This window comes from Gavia stellata, chromosome 26 (assembly GCF_030936135.1).
Source record: "Gavia stellata isolate bGavSte3 chromosome 26, bGavSte3.hap2, whole genome shotgun sequence".
NCBI lineage: Eukaryota > Metazoa > Chordata > Aves > Gaviiformes > Gaviidae > Gavia > Gavia stellata.
In genome coordinates this window covers 5,626,812-5,649,967 of record NC_082619.1, presented here as the reverse complement: position 1 = coordinate 5,649,967, position 23,156 = coordinate 5,626,812, and the positions used below count along the sequence as shown (strand labels likewise).

Sequence of the window (23,156 nt, the reverse complement as noted above, 5' to 3'; positions counted from 1 at the left end):
GTTCACAAGTCTTGTGTGAAGAGGTGTGTTCCCATGGGGACGGGAGGAGCGGCAGCATCTGGAGGCATAAATCACCTCACTTGCTGTTCATTTTGAAGTGCTGGGCCTTGCTGACCTCCCGCTTTATAAGCAGACGAACAAAGGGTCTGGTCATAAGGAGCAGCCTCCAGACCACCTAATCAGAGAATAAAAGGGCTGTGCTCCCCACCTGATCCATTAATTTTTCACTGAAGTCAAGGGCGATCATGGGAAGAAGCCCAAGCAGAAGTGAAGGCTCTGGCTGGAGCATGAGGAGGCACCTGCAAGGGCTGCAGCCCGGCGTGCAGAGGGCTCAGGAAGGACGGGAGGAAAGGGGCTCTTTGGGGACAAGCGGTGATGGCAACGACACCTGTGTTGTTAGAGATTGCATCCAACCCTGCTCCCTGCACCAACGAGGGCAACTCTCTGCACATCCACCTCTTGCTCCCCGTCGTGTCCCTCCCTAAGCTGGATGCCGGCGCGGTGCCTAAAGGTAGATTGCAAGCGATGATGTCCCAGAGGGCTGAGGATGCAGCCTGCATCTATCTGCTGTCTCCTTTTCACATGTTTATTGAGAGCTCCATGGGGCAAAGGCTGTATTTTTGTGTCTTGTCAGTACAGTACCTAGCACAGTGGGGTCTGAGGATGTCAAAGATGTCGTAGGGGAGCTTGGGAGGGGCGGAGGAATGGAAATAGTTAGATAAATAGAGGCAAAAAGGACCCAGGTAGACCCAGAAGATACAAATAGACTTCACTTGCAATTCAATCAAAACTTGGGGCTTTTACTCGGTTCCACGTTAACGCCACGAATCTCGATGGTTTTTGAAGTAAAGCCATCAGGCGCCCGGCGCAGCGTTTCGGGAAGCGCCGCTCATCCTTCTGCAAGGGCGGGCGAGCCGCCGCGCTTTCCCCGGGCACAGGCTGCCGCGGCTCCTCGAATTAGATTAGTGTCAGTGTGGAAAGTGTAATCATAAACACTTACTTCGCGCTCAAGTCAGGAGAGAGGGAGAGCGAGAGCGCGGAGATAAGAACAAATATGCAAGAGCATAGTGTGTTTTTAATGGAAGGGAGATTTATTTCTCTCAGTGTCTTTTTAAACCTCTAGATAGATCATAAAAAAACCCAACCCAACCCACACACAACCTGTCTGCCTGAAATAGCCGAAATGTAATTTAAAGAGCATCATTTTAACTAATACTTCACTTCAGAGACACCTGCCCTATATTCATTGGAGATGCAGGCTGCATTAGAGCATCTGATTTATCTTTGGAAAGGATGTTTGAGCTCCTTTGTTCCTGCCGGGTCCCTTTTGATGAGTGAAAGTGGTGCAGGGCCGGTTCGGCATGCTCAGCCCTCCACGTGATGCTTGCTCCTCGTGGACAGAGAGCTGGGGGGGGCATGGGGAGAAGCAGGGCTGGGAGCAGGACCTGTGTCGCAGATGTAGGGCACGGCCCTTTGCCTTCTGGCTGGTTTTGGGGAGAGGAGCTGAGGTTTCGTACTGAATTTAGCAGGACAGCGTGCGCTGATGGACCTTATGAGGAATATCGTGTAAACTTGCTGCTTGTTGGTACGGGAGACTCCAGGTTGACTGGGAAGTGCTATTTGCAGGCACACCCACTCAGGACGCGTGCCCTAAACTAGATCTGTGCATCTTGGCTTACGTGAGCCCTAGCTACATATAGGACGTGGCTAGTAGGACTGTCCCTACGCAGAAATCTCCCCACCTACAGTTCCTGTGACCATAGGCTCTGGGTATCTTATCATCTCTTATTGTCTTCGTAATAGGCGTGCGAGGAAGAGAAATACTCGTCATTGCATTGATAGAGAGAGATGAGACCCAAAGAGATGGAGTGTTTTCCCCAGGACTCCTCTGGAGCAGGGAGCGGTGCAGGCATCAAGCCATCCTTCTCTGCAGCTTGTTGACCCACAGCAAGGAGGCTTTTCTAACGTTAAAAAAAAGGAAATTCCACAAATCATGATTTTCTCCTGGGATGTGACCTGGTGGAGGAGAGGATCCAGTGTTCTCCTGCATCCCTCAGGAGATGGCAGTGCAGGGGCTGGTCCCAGACAGCCCCGAAATCCCGGGCGGTTTGCTTCTGCTGGGGGACAGCTATTGAGGACGAGGGAATGTGGGGACGAGTGGGAGGAAAGATGCGGAGAGGAGAGCTGTTGTCAAATCCCTAGCTCGCCCTTTCTGATCTGAAGTTCACTTGTAATATTTTTCTCGACTCGGGTTGCTAATGCGTTTTGTTCTCCAGAGTGCGCGTGGCCCGACTTCCCGCGCAGCCTTTAATTAGTTTCTGGATGATGACATCTCCACTGAGAATCATCTCATCGTGTCCCTCCGATCTCGGGGGGAGATAAAGGAATCTAATAAAGACATACAGCATTTCTAGGTGATGGGTTTGACAAGCTTCGTATTAGCAAGAAGTCGTGTTCAAACTTTCTCGGGCGCCCTCGGCACGCTGTGGCTCATCCCCACGCGGGGACTTTTCCCAGGGGGTCTGAGGGAGCCTCCGCCGGCATCTGGTGGGACGAGAGGGGCAGAGCTGGGGACCCTGTGTCCCCGAGCAGGGTGAGACAGAGTGGCTGTCGGTTTGATGGTTACTGTGGAAGTAGCTGTGAGAGAGGCTGTCGTGCCTTGAGGAAAGGTGTCAATAACGCTGGAGAGATGATGCAGGTGTCTTAAGGTTTCGAGATCCTTCAATTTTCTGCCTTTTATGAGGCGTTGCTTGACTTGCAGGGGGGAATCCCAGGTGGCTCGGGGTGCAAAAACCGGAAACTAGATCCTTGCTCCGTGCGGCGTGCGTGGAGCTGAAAATGAGATCTGTCTCAACAGGGAGCTGAACCGTTGAACAGTCCTTGTTCATTGGCATTTCTTTATGGTTAGCAATGCAAAAACTTTATTCTTACATCTTTATGGGGTTCTTTGGGGTTTTGGGTGTTGTGGGTTTTTTGTGTTTTGGTTGATTTTTGTTTTTAAAAGAGGAGTATGAAGTAGTTTATAAAGGAGATCAGCATCGTTAGACTCCTTTTAGAGAAGGCAACAATTCCAGAGCAGTGCCACAGCTTCCTTTGGGCGTTGTAACGTGAAAGCAGAACTCAGGTCTCCCAAACATGAATGATGGATTCTGCGTGCTCTATAAAGCTGCTGATTAGTCATGCTAAGCAAACTCTTCCTTGATTCCCCAAAGGCGTGGGGCTTGCTGTCAGGTGTTGCTTCCTTTTTGTGATAGGAAAAAAGGTGTAGATCCCTTCAGAGCCTTGAGAGCAGGGGACCAAATCTAGCCAGGCAGCACCCCAGCTTCTTAGGGTGGCGGCAATCTGGATCCATGTTGGTGATCTGGACCCATCCGAAAGTCAGGAAAAAGTCCTTGTGCTGGAGACCTGACTCTCCTTTCATGCCACATTTATTCTGGCGTATCCTTTGTTGACTGTGGTAGGAGTATTGCTGATTTATGCTGTCGTAAGTGGAATCAGATTGGGCTCCCTTTTGGCACTTAGCTATAAAGTTTGTCTGCGGAAACCCTGCTGCTTATGTGGTGAATTATACCAGCGTTCACAAATACTTTACTAATGAATGATTGGAAACGTCTTGTTTCCCCCCTCCTCCTCTGAATTATTATGATGCCATGCCGTATAACCTGCTGCAGAGACGGGCGTAAAAAATTTTGTGTCCTCCAAGCTCAGGAGAGCTTTGCTGTAACAGGAGCCGTTAGCTACTTGGGAAATCATTTAGACACATCTCGGTGCCGTATGACACATCTCATTACGCCTTGCTTTAAAACGAGCAATTGCCATTAGTTATTTATTAATTGCTTATTAAGGTCGTTACGTATGTCCTCTTCATTTCCAGGCTGCTTTCTTCATGTCTTTGGCTGCCGCCAGGTTTGCGCAGAGGGGGCTCGGTCCCTCGGCAAAGCCGAGCCAAACCGGGCACACCGGCGGGGAAGGGGGTAATCGTGCAAACCCAGAGCAGAGGCAGCCCCGGGGGGGCAGGATCAGCTCCTGTAATTGTAAGGTTTTTGTATACAAGCCTACGTGACCGAGCAATGGAGCTGGAAGCAGGCTCTAAGGCTCTGTTTGCCTTTCCTCGCACCCCGTGGACTTCAATACGGCTCCTGAGCTGTGTTGATATGATGCAAGGATGAAACCCTCTCTGCTTTTCTCTTAATTATGGTTGTGTTGGAGTGGCACAAACTGATTTAAAAGCCCATTATAATACACCTGTAATTGAAGGCGCAGGTCTCTCAGTTTGCTCTCTGCCTTCCTTAAAAAGCAGAAAGCTTTTGAACACAAAAGAAGGAGAAGGCACAATGGAGGTGCCTGGCACTGCGGCAGCTGGAGCACCGGCTTCTCCCGATCCGGCAGCTGCTGCCGGAGAAATGGAAACTGCTCTGGCTGCGACCTGGAGGATTTGGATGGGGAGCCCGATATTCGGGTCCCTGCCCGGCACCCAGTCCCAGCTGGCCTTGGTGGACCCCTCCATTGTTGGCATGGGAGCGTGGGCTTGGGCTGACTCGTAGCATCGCCCCGAGCAGGGCTGGGGCACCCAGGGCTCTCGCTCGCCAAGTCCCAGAGGCAGGACCCTTGGTAGCAGCGCTCTGTAAAACACAGGGAAGTCTGTGGGTGACAGCGGTAAGAGGCTGTTATTAAGTGCAGGAGCAGCAGCAGCCTGATGTTCAGGAAACTGCCAGTGCACATCACAGATCGCTTGCAGAATGCAAGTGTGAATCTCCCTCTTTTTCTTTCTTCAAGACGCTTTTATAGTTGTTCTTTGTTGTTTCCTTTGATCTGGAGCAGATGTTGCTCGTGCTGGAAGATGGAGGTTTGCATGTTTTATAAGGGGGAAGCAAGGCGCTGCTAGGCTTACCGGGAGAGCCCGCTCGCTCGCGGGCTGCTGCTGGGGGCTGCGAGTCCTGCACAGCGCAGGGCGCTTTGCTGGGGCAAGCACCCGCTCTGCCCAGCTCCCAGACTAGAAGGGATTTGCAGGTCTGGAAAGGTGACGCGTGTATATCTGCGCTACTTGCTTGGCTCCCAAAACCGGGTAGAAAGGAGATGGTTCAGGCAAAAAAATGCAATTACTCCTTGCAGGCACCCAACTTGGTGAGGCTTATCTGAGGTCTCCTTCCCTGTCTCGGGTGAAAAGGTTGCTCCAGATCCACGCTCCCCTAATACTCAGGGATCTCCTTGCCTCTTGCCTGATGCGTGGCTGAAATTTGGGGTGCCCGGGGAGCCCAGCTGTGCCAAGGGGTGCAAGCAGGAGATAGCGGCAGGCACACGGTGTTGGGGAGAGGAAAGCATGGGCAGCAGCACGGCCATTGCACGCAAGGAAGATGGATGGGGAAGTAATGATGACAGGAGATGGCAGGGCCAAGGGGTACATGCATGGGATGCGTGAGCTTTTTCACCTGTGTTGGCTCTGGGACGGGTGTTTGGAGGTGAAAGCTTAGCAGGGATATAGTCAGTGCCAGTGGCAGGAGGGTGTCTGTGCGCTAGGGAATATATCTATGTAGGCAAGTGCATATGCTTGGATCTGTAAAGACATATATCACCTGACTGAACACCCTCGAACGTGTAACGCGCCATATGGTTTGGTTAAATATTTAAGCAAGCTGCGTTCTGTCCCAGGGACTCCGCGTGTGCGAGCGGGAGCTAAGTCCAGGCAAACTGGGGCATGCCCTGGGCACCTGCGGAGGGCTGCAGCGCTTGGGAGCAGCCCAGAGACCTTTGCCATCATCCCGGCGAGGATGGGGAAAAAAAGAAGTAGTCAGATCGATAAAACACCAGCCCACCTCTGGGGAAATCTGCGCCGTGTCACTGGAGCAGCTTGGCCCACACTGCCATGTTTAATCACTTTTGAGCAAGAGCGATGCTGAACACAAAAGGACTGCCCGCAAGGAGAGGGTTCCCGCCTGGGAAGTCTGCATTTATTTAGCTTTATTTATTTATTCATTCCCATAGGGGCACAGCTCCATCTGCATCCCGCGTTCAGCATAAGAAATTTCTCCTCTGCCCCATTGCCGCAGCAATGCCAACTGACAGTGAAAGCGTTTTAATGCAGAGGGAACAGGAGTACCGGTGACCGTTAAATAATATTAAATATATACTTGCAATCACTTGTTTATTAAGGTTTCCCTCCCTAGTGTGGTAAAAGCCTTACAACGTACCTGTTCGGCCTCCAGAAAGGCATTTTAAATAGTTCGTGTGGTTAATTATTCAAACGTTTAATTAGCATACAATAACTGTCGTGTTAAATCCTACCACTGCACATTTAATTTCAGGGTTAGCTAACAACTTCGCTGACATCATCGCTCTGGTTTACTTCCCTGCCATTCCTGCCTCATCTCATCCCAGGTGCGCTGCAGTAAATTGCCTCTTCCCGAGCGTGTCCTGAGCTTGCTGGGGCAGGGTGGGCTTTTGCCCTGGCGCATGAGCAGCTCGAGCTGCTTTTGCCACTTGTTGGAGAGAGTTGCAAAGTCTCCCATTGCCTGGCCAAGCAGCAACGCAATCACATCTCCTCCCCTACCTGCTCTGAGCAAAATTTAAATCTCCTGTTGCATTGCTGAGGAGGAGGATGTAACGCTCGCGTTTTGGGACATCCAAGTTTAATTTGTTTTTATTATGTTTTAGAATCTGGACAGTTGATTCAATTACAGATTTTTGTCTCTCGCCTGGGTGGGTGCAAATTCGTGTGCACAGTACCAGAGTCGCGGTGCAAAGTCTGACTTGGTTTTTTTTTTTTAAAGTCTCGGTGAGCTCTGCAAAACAAGCTGAATTGGGTTGATGTGGATTCGGTAGTTAAAAACATCAGAAAGGCTCCTGTGTGCTTTAGCGAGCATCGCATTGAAGATGATGGGTAATGCTCTAGTTTTGTCGGGACTTACAGCTGGAAGCTATTGCTTCTTCCCAGGCGATGGAGGGCAATTCACTGCGCCTCCGCTTGTCTCTTTCCACCTCTCTGAAATGGCAGCGGTAATACCTCCTTGGCCTATTTTTGTTGTCTAGACCGTAAGCTCTGTGTTTTTAAAGCACATGTGGATTTCCTGGCTAGCGGTCCCAGCCTTGCCAGGAAAGTGGTGTGGCAATCATAGCGCCGTTGTAATTAATTGCATCTCCTCAATGGACTACCTGGTTATTGGCAGAGCATCTCCCAGCTCCGGGCAGGCGGGTTGTCCCAGGAGGCATGTTCTGTCCCCTTACGCTGGGCTTAATGACACTGATGCATATTAATATTTCTTTCGGTGTCGTCTTCATGCCCTCCACTGTCCTGCCCCAGAGCCCCCACTGTTCTGAGAGCATCTGATCTGTAGTTGTCCTCCGGTGCATGATTAGCAGATTAGCCATCGTGCCCAGAGCAGCAAAAAAATGAACTCCCAGAAGCCCTTCAAAACAGAGAATAATTCATTACCCACCTTGATTTCCACTTAAAATGTACTTTAACTACACTTCCAACTACAAACCCTAAATCACCCTCATGTTCACAAAAAATCCATCATTTTTTATTTTATTGCACGGCACTGGCATGACATAATCCCTTCCAGAGCGTCTTGGAGTGCTTTACGGATCAATAAATTACTTACCTGCACAGCAGAGGCAATGCGTGCAAGGCCATTGCAGTCATTCCAGCTCGGCGCAGCCCCGGGAAGCTGTGGGAGGTGGGGGGAGGCAGGGAAGGGGTGCTCGGGAGTGGGGTCCAAGTCAGGAATAGGGGTGTTGCAATGGTCTGGGCTGCAGCTTCAAGCGGGTCGATGAATGGGGCTCGCCCAGGGAGGGTGGAAGGAGCAGGATGCTTTGCAAGTGATTTGTGACTCTCCTGCAAAGCGCCGCAGCAGGGTGCCAATCCGCTGCTAGGCTCCGGAGAATGGCCTGAAAAAAAAAAATAAACCAAGGAAGGTGATGGTCTTTATTATGTTCTGCAGGTGCAGGCTGATAACAGCAGCCGATCGTTTTTCTCATACAGCCCTGCCGTAGAGCTCGTAGAAACCCCAGCCCTCCCTGGCAGCCGCATCGCGTCCTCCGCTCATGCAGCAGCAGGGGCCGAGCGCTCCCCGCTTGCTCCTCATCCCTTCCCCTTCTCAGCCCCCCCTTCCCATCACCCCCCCATCCTGTGTGTGTGTCCCCTCTTTGGGTCTGGGCCCCTTGTATCTGACCTGCTCCTGAGTGTTCATGATGGCAATGCCAATGCAGTGGGATGGCTTTCATCCCGATTGAATTTCCCTTCCTTTGCACAATGGTAGAGCTTAGAGGCTCCTCGGTAGACTTGTTTTCATGCCCAGCTCTTCCTGGTGCTTTTCTGGTTGCAAGGGCATGACAGAGAGCCTGCACGGCTGCAGAAAGAGCTGCAAGCCATGTGCGTGCTTTGGGTGCTCTTGTTGCGCCAGGAGCGACTGCTGTCTTTGGGGGAGTTTGGAGGGGGTGGATGATGTTTTCCCAGTAGGATGCAGCTCTGCTGGAAAGGGTTCACCATGGCTGGAGGACAGGATGAGTACTGGAAGCGAGGTGGAGAAGAAGTACCGTCTCGCACACCGCAGAGGTGATGAGGAGGAGCTGTCTCGAGCCTCCCTAAAATGACTGAATCCCCTCTGGCTACAATTTCTTCCCACTTCAACCCTGTCTTCTCTGCCCCCCCTTTCCCCTCTGTGTTCCTGTCAAGTCAGATGAGACTGATGGGCTACTGCATAGCTTGTCGAGGTGGAGGGAGGAAGGAAATTCAGCCTCCTTCACCCACATTTTGAGATTTGAGTCAGAGCAGAGCCGGTTGCATTTTCATTTCCCTCTTTGTGTCATTGCAGTGTCTCCCAAAATCACCGAGATCTCTTCTGACATCTCCATCAATGAGGGTGGCAACGTCAGCCTCACCTGCATAGCCACGGGCAGGCCAGATCCAACAATCACCTGGAGACACATCTCGCCCAAAGGTAAGAGCCAAACGTTAACAGAAATATTCTGGGAAGGGCTCAGCACCATTTGGGAGCGGCTGGGGAGGTGGTGTTGACCGGTTCACGTGGCACTTCAGTTTCAAAACGAAGGTGATGTGCACCGAAAAGATGTGACTTAATGTAGGAGTTGATGACTCTGGTGGAGAAACATCCATCTTGGTGGTCTGGGAGAGGAGGTTTTCGTTTTGCTCGTGTGGACGACTGGCATAAGTACTAGGTTGGGGTTAGGTGCTCAGGGATTGAATGTGCTTGTCCGGCCCTATTTTGAAAAGTTGTCGGGGAATTCTCACACATTGCTTCAAAGGAGGACTGTAAATAGTGCAAATGAGCAGGAAAGCCCAGGAAGCATTAATTGGTGGCCTTGTTAATTGGTAAGCAAAACCTGAGCAGAACTGTGTGGGTGTGACTGCTGGGAAGCAAATTCCCATACGTGCCCATTCGGGAGCATATTATTTCAAAACCCTTTCCCAGCTGCTTTTTGGCATTTGCTTTACATTTTACTGACCCGTTATTCCCAGTGGCTGTGAGGTTCTCGCTGGTGAGCTGGGGGTGAGATCTGGGGGCTCGGGGTGGGATGAGCCGTCCGGCCGTGGGGCAGTGCCTGGCTCTGATCCCGTCTAAGCGCTTCAGTTCAACCTCAGTCATTTCTTCCCCTGAGGTTTTACCAACGTGGGCTGTGGTCCCAGACAACTACCTCAAGTTCTCCTTGGGGATGCCCCCGCTGGGCTGTCCAGCAGCCGAAGGAGACGACGCAGCCGTGGCAGTGATGGATGGTGCCGCGTCTGCTTTCTCTGTTCAGCTGCCCGACGATGGCTGTGGTGTCTCGGTTGCAGCTCCATTGATTTTTTGCTATTTTGTCTGTGCTGTAGCAAACTGCTGGGCCAGATCCATCACTCTCCATAGCCCAGGCAGAGAGCGAGCTGAGTCGGCGGCACCTCAGCCCCTTCCCTTGACAGGAGCCTCTGTAAAAACCATTCCCCCCCGGTGCACTTGCTGCCTTATCCACCTTAGGTGGTCGTGCCTCCAAGATGGTGGCCTTTGGTCGGGGTCTGTGCATGGATGAGTGATGAAATGCAGGGCACAGGTCCGCGTGCTCCTCTCCAGCCCCAAGCGTCTATCCATGGCATCGAAGTTGCTGTCACTGTATCTGTCACCATCAGGTGGCATTTATGGTTGAGGCAGTTCATGTGCTCCCACCTTGAAGCCTTTTCTTCTTTCTCCTCTTCCCCTTGTCTACCCTGACAATGTGGTTTTGTCTCTCTTAACCTCCTCACCGCCTGTTTTTCACATGCATCTTGTTTTCCCCGCAACCCCGCTCTCCTTCCCGCATCCCCTCCTGCTCTCCCAGGACCTTCCTCTCCCACTCCCGTGCCCCTCGCTGCCTTCTCCTGCATGCCGTCCATCCTCTCCTAACCAGGCTCCCGGCTTACGATGCCTCTGTCTCTGGCAAGGGCTGTTTTCTCTGTTTGCTGCCATCCAGCAGGTTTCTTTCCCCAGGGAATCTTTACCTGTGCTTGAACCAGATGTTTCCATTTTACTTAGGACTTAGCTGCTATGGAAACTGAGGATGCACCAGGAGAGGAAGAGTGAGCTAATCAGAAATTACCTGTGGCGCTGTGTAATTTGCAGCAGCAGCTCTTACCTGATTTTGGCCATGATTAGGCATTCTGCTTTCAAAACTCAAAGGGAACAAGTGATCACAGAGGATTTACTTGAGTCTGGCCTCCTGCTGATGGAGGGTGCTGAGCCCAGAGGTGGCCCGAGACAACTTCGGTGGCTGCCCGTCTCCATAGGCAGCTCCTCTATTTCTCTCTCGGGGTCTGCCAAGCCACCAAGGGGGACCTCTACTTCTCCATTTTGCATTCAGCGCACATAGGAGAGACGAGGATTGGAAGCGTGGAGACTGAAATAAGAGCCAGGGTAGGTGCACAGAGGGGCTATAGCAGATGCTGAGATGGTAGCCCTTTCCCTAGTAGGATATACTCTAATTTGGAGAGCCAGCAGCGAGCCGGGGACCCAAAGCTAGCTGCCGGCCCCTCTCTCAGTTGTAGGTCTGCCTCACCACTCATCCTGGGGGAAGTCTCGAGCGAGCCGCCTCCTGTTTCTTCTCGCCATCTTTCTCCATCTTGCTTGGAGTAGTGGAGAAAAGGGACTAGGGAGAATTGGTTAAGGGAAAGCTGGTGCATAATTTAAGGGTTTACATAGCGGATGGGTAAGCGGCTCTCACTGATGTCGCTGGGGAGAGGCTTTGATAGCGCTGTCTGTGCCAGGCACGGACAGACTGGTAGCTGAAGGAGCTGGTCCCCATGCTTACGCCGGTGAGTGCTCCTCTGTGCAAAGGCACTTCACGGGCTTTATTATTTTCTTGGCAGCTGTAAGCCTGCTGTGCGGCTCTTGGTGGGAAATGGAGCAAATAAGAGTGTTTGCTCACCAGGAGAGCATGAGGTTGGGTCCTCCAGAGGATTTACACCAAGAGCAGCCCGGCTCCCCAGTGACTAATCTCACTCGAGACCCTTTTCCAGCCACTCCCAGCTCCCTTGACCGCTCGGCTGTTTTCTTTCCCGTGCATTGCTCTGGTCCAGTGCAATATGCGTTTAGTGGCTTGGTCTGGTAAGCTCTGCTGAATTTTCACATCTGCGGTTGTTGCCACGTTATGGGAGCCGTTAAGCCTGGTTTTGAGGTTCAGTTTGGTTTGGGGGCTGGAAGAGTTCCCCACAGCCGGGAGGAGGAGAGAATTTTCTCTGTGTAACTCAAGAGCTGAGTGAACCTGAGCAAGAGAGTTTTCTGCTAGTGAATCGCATGAGTGCTGGCCCTGTCGATGCCTCCATCACTGCTCAGAGCCTTGCATGGTGGCTGGCCCTCCCTGCGCCCATCCTCATCCTCCTGCCATGAGCAATAGTGGGATGCTGGCTCTGGAGAAGGGTTTTGTGAACCCTTGGCCAGTCCAACCAAGATGTGTTACAGTCCGGGGTCTGAAAGGCAGTGTTGTGTGCACCCATGCACATTTGTGTTTGCACCCATAGGTGCCAAGCATCTCTTTGTTTTGAAGGCTTCGTATGTATTACGGTCCCCGGCCTCGCGGTGCCGATGCCATCTGTAAACTGCAAAGAGGTCTTCTAGTTAACAGTCTGGTTTGGGTCACTCAGGTGTTTCCATAGTTACTGGGCTCTTTATTTATCTTTTGGGCTAACTCTGATGTTGTCATGGCGATTGCCATGTTGTCAGGCTGGTTTTCATCTCTCGGCGGACGAAGGCTGGGATTCCTTGGCTAGGAAAAAGCGCGGCGTCCCGAGCTGCCGGGCACAGGGCGACGTTGAAGTGTGCGGAGCTACTCACTAGCAGAGCGAGTGGCACCGTATTGAGCTAACTGGGGGGGATGAGTATCCGTGCTGCAGCCACAAGACTCGTCATGCCTCCTGTTAAGCTCGGGAAATTGTGCTGAGGAATTGCAGTGAGGGCTCTCCCAGGAGGGATGAGGGCTCAGCAGCCTCTGTCCAGGAGAAGCGGGCATGGCTTAGCAGAAATGATAACGAGGGCTCTGTGGTCAGACAGACAGTAAGCGTGGTTATCCTGCCGTGATGGGACCAGGGACATGAGGAAAGGGTGTAAAAACTAGGTGTGTGCATGCAGATGCCTTTGCTGGCACACCTGCCTGGCCGGCACTGGTCTGCCATGCACAGACGTCCTGAGCCAGAGGCTGCATCCAAGTTGTCATCCTTAACAACCCTTGGTGGACTTCTCTGCCATGGTTTTGTCTAATTGCTTTTTGAATATTGCTGTAGTATGATGGATTCTGGTATAAGGCTTAAGACAGCGGCTGCCAGGGTAGGAAAACATTACGGTTTGCCTTGATGGTGTATTTACTCTTAAGAGGTCTGATCGAGAGGTCTTTATAGCAGGAATCCCTCATTAATCTCAGGATTAGGCTCGGCGCTGAAAGCTAGGTCTGGTGCGGAGCCAGAGTCCTGAGCCGAGTCTGAGCTGTGATTTGTGGGGTAGGTGCTGCCTGGGTGCTTTGTAAGGCAGAGGCAGGAGGCAGGGGAGATGCCTGGAGGGTCCCGACGATGCTGCGGCCCGGATATCCTCGGCGATTAGTCCGTTTAACCTCCGTGGCCCTCCACCTCCTCCCTGGAAGAGGTACAATAGCAGTCCCTTGTCTCGCAGGACCGATGGGGGGATAAATGCATTCAAGACGTGAGGCGCTCAGATGCAGTAGTAATCACAGCTCGTATATGCACTTAAGATAGATGAGACACGGTGGCCTGATGTGGCAGAGGTCTCATGAGATCATCTGTCTATACATCAGCAGCAAACCAGCGAAGGGACTCTGGGAGAAGTCTGGTATATTTGGATATATTGATTCTCTCTGGCTCTTGGCGGGGCTTAAAACAAGAGGACAAGCGACTGCAAAAAAAATCCGGCTTGAAGAGTTGCTTTTCCCTGGGAAGGGGACACGTCCTCACCTCTCAGAGGTTTGTCTATTGAACACATTGCTTGCTGTCCTTCATCTTCCCAGGATCCTTTCTGGACAGGAGGCAGGGGATATTTGTAGGTCGGACGTCAGGTCTGGAGCCTGGCCGGCAGGCACCGAGAAAAGGGGAATCCACTTGGGTGGGGAAATCTCTGCCTGCTTCTGTGCTGCCTTGTCCCTTGCAGTGATCAGCTCAGTGTCCCACAACATTGCTCCCTTTAACCTTGCCTCAAGTCACCTCATTAACTTCAGACTGGAGAGTCATGCTCTCTGCTGGTCCTTTTAACAGGGAAATATCTCTTGGAGAGAGCAGTTGGTTTGTGTAAGGCTGCTTCTGTGTTCAACCTGGATCTTGTGTTTCTGCACTGTCTCTTGTCTCCTGTTGAGGGTTTAGGTGGTTTTGGAGGAGGCCAAGCACCCGCCTCACCTCTCTTCTCAGTGTTTAGGCAGCAGGGAGGGTTTGTCTGCATTGCTTCTGGCTGAACACATACCAAAGAGCCAAGCAAAGCTTATAATGCCTTGCAGAAATGAGGGGTTTGAGCCCCTCTTGAGGAAGAAGGATTGGGAGAGATGATGTGTAAGCCAACACAAGTGGTGTCGCAAAGAAGCGACATGAGTCCTCCTACCGTGGCTGTATGATGCGCACAGAGCCAGCCCTGAGCTGCAGCGTTGGGTTGGGTTGGTCACTGCGCCATACGTGACGTCCCACCTCACCTCGTTGCATGCGTCCTCCCAGTCTCGTGGTGGCCAGGTGTCTCAGGGAGGCTCGTCCAGCTCATTCGGTGGCTGAGCACCTCATCCTCCTTCCAGGAGGCAGTTGCAGGCCTGGGCTCCAGCTACATTAACTGAAGCATTTCAACCGGCTCCAATCCTGTCGGCAGCTCAACCGTCCCCTTGTTTACTGTTGAAATAATTACTGCTTTGCCATAATATTAGCTCTGAGCCGTGACTCCATTACCATTATCGCCGGAATATTACCCATTTATTATCTCCCGGCAACCCTGGAAGATGAACACTAGGCTTCAGAGACCAATTGTTTTACAACAGACAGGATCTTGGTGTGCATTGTTTAATGAGGTAAACTACATTATAGCCGGCATTAATTTGGCTGCGGTGCACTCCACTAAATCATTGTTAACCTGTAAATCTGCCACCGGTTTTGATGTGCGCTTAATCAGCACGCACCGGACAGATCGGCCGGGAAAAGGGTCACTGGTGGCTTGGCTCTGTTTGCATCATGTGGGGTGCAAATAAATAAGTTTCAGTGCTCTTGGAGAAGCAGGGCTTTGAGATGGACACTAGTTTTGTGCATGGTCATGGTGAAGGAGAAGCTGGCAGCTGGCATTGCCTGGAGTCGCTTGCAAGGCATGCGGACACGTGCTGTGACCAGCAATGGGATCCTGCCAGAAGTAGGGTGAATATTTAGTCCCTTGAGTGCCAGCAGCTTCCCCATCGGCTCCCATGGGAGCAGGATCTGGCCCAGCAGGAGCCAGGACCGGGCATGGAGCAGCCAGGATCCGGTGGTATTGCATCGTGCGGTCCAGGTTTTGCTTTCCTCAAGGAATGACTTAAACACAGTTAGCGTGCCATGTGCTAAGTGCTTGGCCGTGGGTAGCTCCTTTTAGCATCTCCCTTCCACTGATGTGCCCTGGTTCCTCCTGCTTTTTCGAAGCAATGGGAGGTTATGTACTTGTACGTGTATATATATAAAAGTAATATTTTTGATTCCCCGCATGGTGGAAATGAACTCTCTGAGCTGATTTATTTGCATATTTGGCATAGCCGCCTTTAAAATATGCATCTTGGTACAAAAATAACAAGACCCCTACCAGCTACAAATGAGGCAATGTCTTTCTCTTAAGAAAAGGAGGGAAAAAAACCCTCTCAGCTTCAGCATATTCCCTAAACATAGCTTTGCAATGTCACGCTTTCCCTCCTTGCCAGAGGCAGAGTGTGTTCAACTCCTTATCGCAGCCTGGGGAAGCGGGTGAGCCGGTCGCTGTCGTGCAGCAGCGGTGCTGCCAGGTGCTGCCCATGCTGGGGAGCAAAAGCAGGCAGCTCTGCCTGCACCCCCATGTTTTATCCTTTGGCTCATCCCGTCGGGTGCTGGCTACCTTTCCTGCAAGGGCAAGAGCCACCGCGGTGTTGCAGACGTTCCCGATCGGTGCTGCCGCCACGCCCGGCACAAGGGAGCCGGCACCCCGTACGAAGCCGTATTAATAAGACTATCGGAGATTTATTTTGCTCACTCCCAAGCTGAGATTTGCATGACAATCTCGTCAACCCTGCATGCGCAAAGTGGCGGCAAGACTGGGTTGGGGCAGCGGGGAAGTTTCCGTTCGCTCCCGTTGCCCAGGATAATGCCCTCGCCACCCCCCCGCCCGAGCATCCTCCGCTCTGGCTTTGTGCAGAGACAGTGATTTTCACACCACCGGCAGCACCGCCGTGTGCCGGTGGCTTTTCTCCATCCTCAGCAGTGCCTTGGCTCACTATGGGAAGAAGGGGGTATGTTAGTTATTTCTTTGGTGTGGTGGGACGAGGCAGACAAAACCCAACACGCCGCTGCTGTCAGCTTGCCAGATTTTCTGTCTCTTCTTTAGCGATGAGCGCCGCTCCCTCCTTCCCGGGTAAACGTGTGGCTTTGTGTCGGCAGCTTGCTCCCTGCTTGGGACTCGCCTTTCATTCGGCTGGCGTGGGGAAGAGCAAGGGACAGGAGTGTCTGAGATTCAAGAGATCTCCACACAAATTAAAACCTTTTATCAGCCCCTAATAGCTGTGCAAACTAATTATATTTGGGCCAAACTTTGCCAGAGACTCCCCCGAGGTATTATTATAAAAATCTGAGCTGTGGAAACGCGTCCCCATTCTGTCAACACCAGGTCGCTTCAGCTATAGAAAACTCAGCTCCGGCTCGTTTTAGCTCCCGTGATGTGCTTTGCATAAGCCGCTGCAGTTGTTTTCGGGGAGGAGAGAGCCCGGCTGGGCTGCCTCACATGTGGCCCAGGTCTGCCGAGCCAAGGGCAGGGCTGGGTGGGGGGGAATAGCACCAAAATATTTCTTAGCCCGAGCCCTGCTAGCCCAGCTCGGTCTGCCGCCATCAGCGTGGCCTCGGGGCTGCGGGCACACAAGTGGGATACCTCCATCGCTGGAGGGACGGGACATTGTGATGAGGGGTGGGAAGGATGCCCGGAGAGGTGGTGGAGATGCTCAAACCCTGGCAGGGAGGAAGCACGGCTCTACCACAAAGCTGCACATGGATGGTTTTCCTGGCACCGGCACCTTGCTGGGGGGCTTCTGGTGGTGCTGGAGCTGATTTTCCCCTGAATTCATGCTCCTCTTCTTCCCAGCATCACGTTCTGCTCCCTTCCTTCCCTTGCAATATCTGCTCCGCTCGCCGAGCTTGCGCAGGACAGGGCACCGAGGCCAAAGACATCCCCCGCCTTCACCTGCCCGCACCAGCCGTCGGTGGAGGCAGCGCGAAGAAATGCTTTGAGCCAAACTCCTGCCCTTCTGAAGCTTTCCCCAGTGGGAAAGAGCTTTTTGTCCCCCACCGCCGTTCCGCTGCCGTCCTTGCGCTCTTCGCCTGCGCAGATTGCCGGCTAATGGGGTGGAGCTAGCGCGAGCGCTCTCTATTAATGGACCAGAATATAAACAGAATAAAGCCTTCATTTCCCAGGCTGTGATTTCATTATTAATATACTTTACAGTTCGCAGGTTGTTCATTTGCTTCCATGTTCTCTCAGCTGGTGTAATCTGCGGCGCAGAGTGAGAAGAGTCATAAAATTTCCATTTCCAGTTGAATGTGCGTCCAATTCGCCGTGAAATGTTTCTCTCTGTCGTGAATATTAAGTGCCCGAGGAGTCGGTAGCCGCAGGATTAGGCAGGGCAGGTTGCCAGCCCCTCTCCGTGTCCCAGGGGCGCGGGGGAGATGTGGGTGCAGAGGTGGAAAGGTGGCAAGGCAAGGTGTCGGGACCGAGGGAAGGACTGCGTGGCAGAGGGTGGAAGAGGGATAGGGGGGAGAAGAGAAAGAAACCATGCAAAATATGCTGGAGGGCAAGGGAGAGAAGTTGGAGTGGTGAAGAGACTGGCTGGACGGAGGGATGTGGTGGGCGAAGGATGCTCCAACGGACTAGACCTGCGCTCCATCTCCTCAATTCCCTGTCCCACGACCTTGATGCTTGGCAGGGAAGATGTTGCAGCAGTGTCTGCTCCGATTTGTATATCAGTAGTTGGTGTCCGTGCTTGGCCAGTGCCATTGGCTTTGAGGCTGCGCACTTCCCCTAGTCTGAACATCGGTAGAAAGAGAGCTTCCTTGTCTCTGGCGAGGCTGAGAAACACTGCTGCGCTCGTATGGGGAAGGAGCTGAAACGTGCTCACAAGCCGGAGCTGCTCGGCTGCCCCGTGCTGAGCTGAACAGCAGCAGCGAATCACCCCGGAGTTATAAGTACTGTTGCATACACAGAAAAAGGGCTTGTTGCATGAACTGCGGGGAAAAAATCCTGTTCTGCTCACGGTGACATGACCAGCAGGAAAAGCGGGGAGATTTGTTGCATATTTAGTGTATTTTTGCATGGTTTGTAGCAAATTAAATGCCCTGGAGGTATTTAAAAGACATGTAGACGTGGCGCTTAGGGACATGGTTGAGTGGTGGACTTGGCAGTGCCAGGTTTACGGTTGGACTTGATGATCTTAAGGGTTTTTATCTATGATTCCGATTCTGTGATTCTAAATTGAATGCTCTGGGGCAGGGCAGCAGGACTTTGGGTAGCTGGGGCAGGTGGTCCTGCCATGAGGCCGGGCAGGCAGCTCGTGTCGGCACGGGGGGCCAGGAGCCGGCGGCGCCAGGGAGGGGGGGCCCACAGCTGCAGCGCCACTGGCAGCGGGCACATCTGGCGGCACAGCTGGCACGTTGCCGCAGCTGGAGGCGGTGAGGGATGTGTGCCCTGGTCACCCCTCCCCTGCCCACCGCCCCCCCCTTGCAATAGCGGTGCTGGTGTGGTGTCGCTGCCCGGGGGAAGGGGACAAAAAGCCAAATCCCAGTGGTGTGCCCGGGCCGTGGGGACAACTCGGGTGCTGCCCAGAGCTGATGGCACCGTTTCCTTCTGACTCTTTGCTGAAATGACTTCTGCCACAGTATTCCTCACTGCAGGAGAAAAAAATGCCTCTTCCTTTCCCATCTTCTCTCGGTCGAGGCAAGATAATAATAGTCTTTTTCTGATCCCCTGAACTTTCCCATCTGCTTGGTAAAACAATGGCAATTCTTTTTCCTCCTGGTCTCTCTCTCTGTCTTCCTCTCTTTTATTTTTATCCTCCTACAGTATAATTTAAAGCCAGAGCAATGCCGTAGCCCATGGGTTTTTCCCCTTCCTGTGATACACTGCTGTTATTTAAAATGGCTTTTCCCCTGCAGAGCAATGCCTCTCGCCGCCCTCCCAGCACCCGCAGCGGGGCTGATACCTTCACAGGAGGCCTGGAGAGGGGATGATGGGCTTGAGCGAGGGGCCTCAGCCCCGTCTCCGGTCCCCCTGTTCCCAGTCCCTCCCAGTGCCCGGAGGTCAGCATCACCAGTTCCTGGCATGGCCCTCCGCTCTCCATCTGCCCTCCCCAAGCTCACGGCACCCTCACCAGCTGCCCGTGCCCGCCGGCCGTGCCGAGCCCATCCGTCTCGCCGGCCGTGCATTTCCCTGCCTTCTCTCAATAAGCCGCAATATTGCGAATGATCCTCCAGAAATGGAGACATCAGTGCCATAAAACACGAGGGACAGAGCAAGGCCACTGGGCTGGAAAATAGCGTGTCTGAAAAAATAAAGACGGACTAAAGATGATGGAGAGGAGACAGCGAGCTTCACCCTGCCATGATTTGGATGGCTCCGGAGGGTGAAGAGGGGTCGGAGGGGTCCCCGGGGAAGAGGAGGGAGGGAAAATATGCCCCGTCTGCAAAAAGCCACATCTGGGCTTGCTAGGAGCCATGTGCAGGGATAGGCAGGGAAAGGGAAAGTTTCCCAGATCCCCGTGACTTCTCGCCAGCACTGGGGATGGATTTAGCCGGCACTTGATGCTGATTTTTTCATTCTAATGCCATTATGCCACTTGCTTCCCATCCTAGGGATATTTTCTTAATGCGGCTGAGATACAGCTTAACCGAGGTTACAGCCATTTAACGCTTTGGATTGCAATTGCGTCTTAAGAGCTTGTCCTACGGAGACAGCCTTTGGGTTTAAATTTGCAGCCAGAGGGACCCTACGGTCCTGGCAGCCAGCAGCTGTTTTTCAGACAAATCCAGAGGAAAGCCGGGCTCCTTGAGTTTGGCTGGGGACAGGGATGCTCTTGCCTGCAGAGCGATGCCGGTTGCATGCAGTAGCATGTGGTTGGGAGGGGATGTGGTTGATCTCCCAGCTGGGAAGCCCTATGACATTTTTTCAGGGGCTTTGCAAGACCCCTGCAAATAGCAGGCAGGAGCACCTCATTTCTTGTTGTTATCTCTCCTCGCCAAGCCTTGTGCACTACAGCTTCTCCTAGAGACGACGAGAAAGCTGCCAGAAATGGGATGGACTCCAGGAAAGCCAAGTTGCAACAGGATTTAATGGAGGAGCAGCGCTCCCGCAAACAGGATGCGTGCGTTTGAGCGATTTTTCTCCAGCAGCATCTGTCACTCCAACATCTTGGTATCATTGCAGCAAATTATTTAAACACTACCCACTGGACCCCATCTGTCAGGCAGCCCCTCTGCACGTATGGGGCCCTACCTTGCTGCCTCTCCAAAGGAACTCACCGGCAAAGGCTGAGAGCCAAACAACAGGACAAATTAAATCAAAAGCACAGCTTCGGCACCCAGGGGGAAAATGCACATCAGCTTTGACTTATTGCATGGCGCACGCTTACAAGAGAGAAGCAGCGGCTTTTGTCACTGCAAGGGGCCATGAAAAATGAATTAGGGCCGCTGCTGGGAGAGGGCACGCAGGAGTATCTTTCATTCTGGCGACGCTGTCCTCTCTCACCTTGCAAGCGGCAACAGGGAGAAAATCGCGGGGAGGAAGAAAGAGTAAGGAAAGGAAGGAGAGGACTTCTTGTTGTGCGGCTCGTTAGGGTCTGGCTCTAGGCTGTGGGAGAGAGCATGGGAAGGAAGATGTTTGGTTTCCATGTGACTTTTGCATGCATTCCTGCAAGGAGGCAGAAAAGCTGCGTGGGGAAGCGTCTCAGTGCTGGTCACAGCCTCTGCCGAACCTTTCCTCTAGGAGTATCCATCCCTTCTGGTGCCACCACGAGGGCCACCACCTCGCCCTCCGAGTCCATGGACCCCAGGGGCAGAGGAGGGGGGTGCCCGGCTCTGTGCTTGCGAACAATGCCTGAGTATCATTAAGGAAAGCAGCTCTCTAATGAGCCCTACACTCATCTTTGCTGCAGATCTGACACCACTTAGGCGCTTCGTGAACTGCAACCGTTGCTGATTTGCTCTAATGGGGTGGCGCGTGCTGTCCGGACCTTTTCCTGGGGCTCAGCATCCTTACCAGCAGCCCAGGAGGAGGCAGGGACTGGAAGAGGCTGAAGACAGTTGCTGCCAGTTTGCCGAGCCCTGAGCTGCCTCCGAGCTAGCCCGGCTCTCCCGGATGCAGAATAAAAGGGCTCATTCTTTATTCGACTCATTTGCTCCTGAGTTAGAGCCTCGTTCAAGGGTGGTTGGTCCCTGAGTTGTTTTGTTTTGTTTCTTTAAATATTAATTTCCATAATCCTTTTATTTCCCAAGGAACTACTTCTTGCAAACAAAGGGTTTAATACTCCTCTTTTATTCCCGGTAACAAATAAGTTGTCTGAGGAGTGCAAACATCCTGGCAGCAGCGAGCCCTGCGTGTGCAGCAGCTGCCTGACAGCGACGAACCATGTTTAAGGACAAAGAGCGGTGCGCAGGGGATAGGGGAGAAGCATCCCCGAGGGATCACGGGTACCACGGCAGCATCTCCCCGGAGATGCTTGCCCGGAAAGGCAGGGCAGTGAGCCCGGCTGGCGCTGGGAAGCCCCCATGCAGCCTGGGATTCCAATCTTTTGCGTGGCGGCGTCTCTGACATGCCTTTTGGAGATGGAAGATTTGAGAGCCGAAGGCCGGGAAGCACAATAGAAGATAGACTGCTTGTACCTCATTGTCTGGAGAATAGATGGGCTGCGGGCTCCCGGAGAATAGGAGCTGCCACTCAGGCAGCTTTAATAGAACAGGCGGCAGATAGATTTCAATAAAAGAAATGAGTATAAATATTGTTAGCGGAGAAGAGAGGAAAAGTGAAAAAGATCTTGTTTGACGAGTCACAGTGGGAAACTTTCAAGGACTTTTAAGCTAAAAACTCTTCACAATGGTGCTATAATGGGCGGCTTGCCCGACTATGCTGCGCTGCGCAGCGCCGGTGAGGTGAGCGGACTGGGCAGGTATCCCCGGCACGCCACGGCACGGCTTTGTGCGGGAGGTCCGGCCCTGGACGCAGGGCGTGGTGGCAAGGTGGCCGTGCCAGGGTAGCCTGCTTACGTTTCAGCCCCCCATGCCTTGCTTTGGCTGTCCGTGGTGTGGGTGGTGAATATAGCCTATAGGCTGTGAATATAGGCTGAGCAACCAGGAGCAGGCGATGTGGTGGCATCTGGAGGGTCTCTGCAAGTTGCATGTCTCAGCGACTATTGAGATGTGTTGCATGCACCCATGTATAGTTAAATATTTGAGTAGTTGTAGGACATGCGAGCCCCAAGCATGGTCTTGGGGCTGACTGTAGATGCGCTGAGCAAACGCAGCCACAGAGGTGGGTCCTGTCTCAGATCTAGCTCTGAGTAGTGCAAGATGTCGAAGAAAACATTTTCCCTGGCACCAAAGAGCAGAGGTTTGGCAGCGGGCTGCCTTCGTGATGGCTCCCGGTTGGCGGTTGTGTTCAGAGGGCACACATGTCCTGTCCCTCTGCTCATGGGCAGCCAGAGGCAGGGCTTTCAGAAATATTCAGCTCTGCTCACGACAGCCCAAAATCATGCCTGGGAGGCTTCTCCATTGCATCTGAAGGAGACATCGGCTCCCCGTTATGCCCAAAATAGTTGCAAGAAGAGAAGCCGTGGTGCTGCACGGCCATGCACGAGGAGAGGCTCCCACAGCCCAGGATAGGAGGGGACACCAATCCCAGTGCAGAAGGACTTTATGTGCAGCAGAAGGACTTTATGCAAGCGTGGATCTATCGCTCAGCTTGCACCTGCCTGGGGTGCGTTGGGACCCCTCGGCACAGCCCTTGGCACTGGCCACCCCTCTCCCTCACAGCCCATGCCACCACGCATGAGGGCACGGAGCAAAATTGGCTGTGAAAGTTCTGCCAAATCCAATCAAATAAAGGGTATGAACAAAGAAAACAGGATATTTCCCCTATTCTTGGTGACACGGGGCACAGTTGGTGACGGTCACCACCCCTGGGGTGCGAGGATGAGGAGGGACCGCAGGCTGCAGCAGTGGAGGGAGCTACTGCAAAGCTCCCGCAGCCCCGAACGCCGTGCAGAAACCCAGCAGCAAGAGCACCATCCCCTGGGGCTTTGCACAGTATCAGGCCACGGAAACATGCTAATTAACATGGAAAAACATGTCAGAGGAGAGATTTCTTTCCTTGTCATCAGCAAACTTCAAAAAAGAGAGAGACTTGACCCCGTGTAAGCACAATGCAGTCTTTGATAGGCTATATGTCTATTTCTGGGATTACGGTCCTTCTTCTGAAGGC

The 23,156-nt window shown here is 52.8% G+C and overlaps 1 protein-coding gene across 3 annotated transcripts in view; it reads left to right on the top strand.

Moving 5' to 3' along the window:
• LOC132319265 (protein CEPU-1) overlaps positions 1–23,156 on the top strand; it is a 351,714-nt gene that overhangs the window by 313,583 nt on the left and 14,975 nt on the right. For all 3 annotated transcript variants that reach the window (XM_059829638.1, XM_059829637.1, XM_059829636.1), the window contains one exon: positions 8,814–8,939. In XM_059829638.1, coding sequence (XP_059685621.1) covers positions 8,814–8,939 — 126 coding nt within the window. The remainder of the gene's footprint in view (positions 1–8,813; positions 8,940–23,156) is intronic.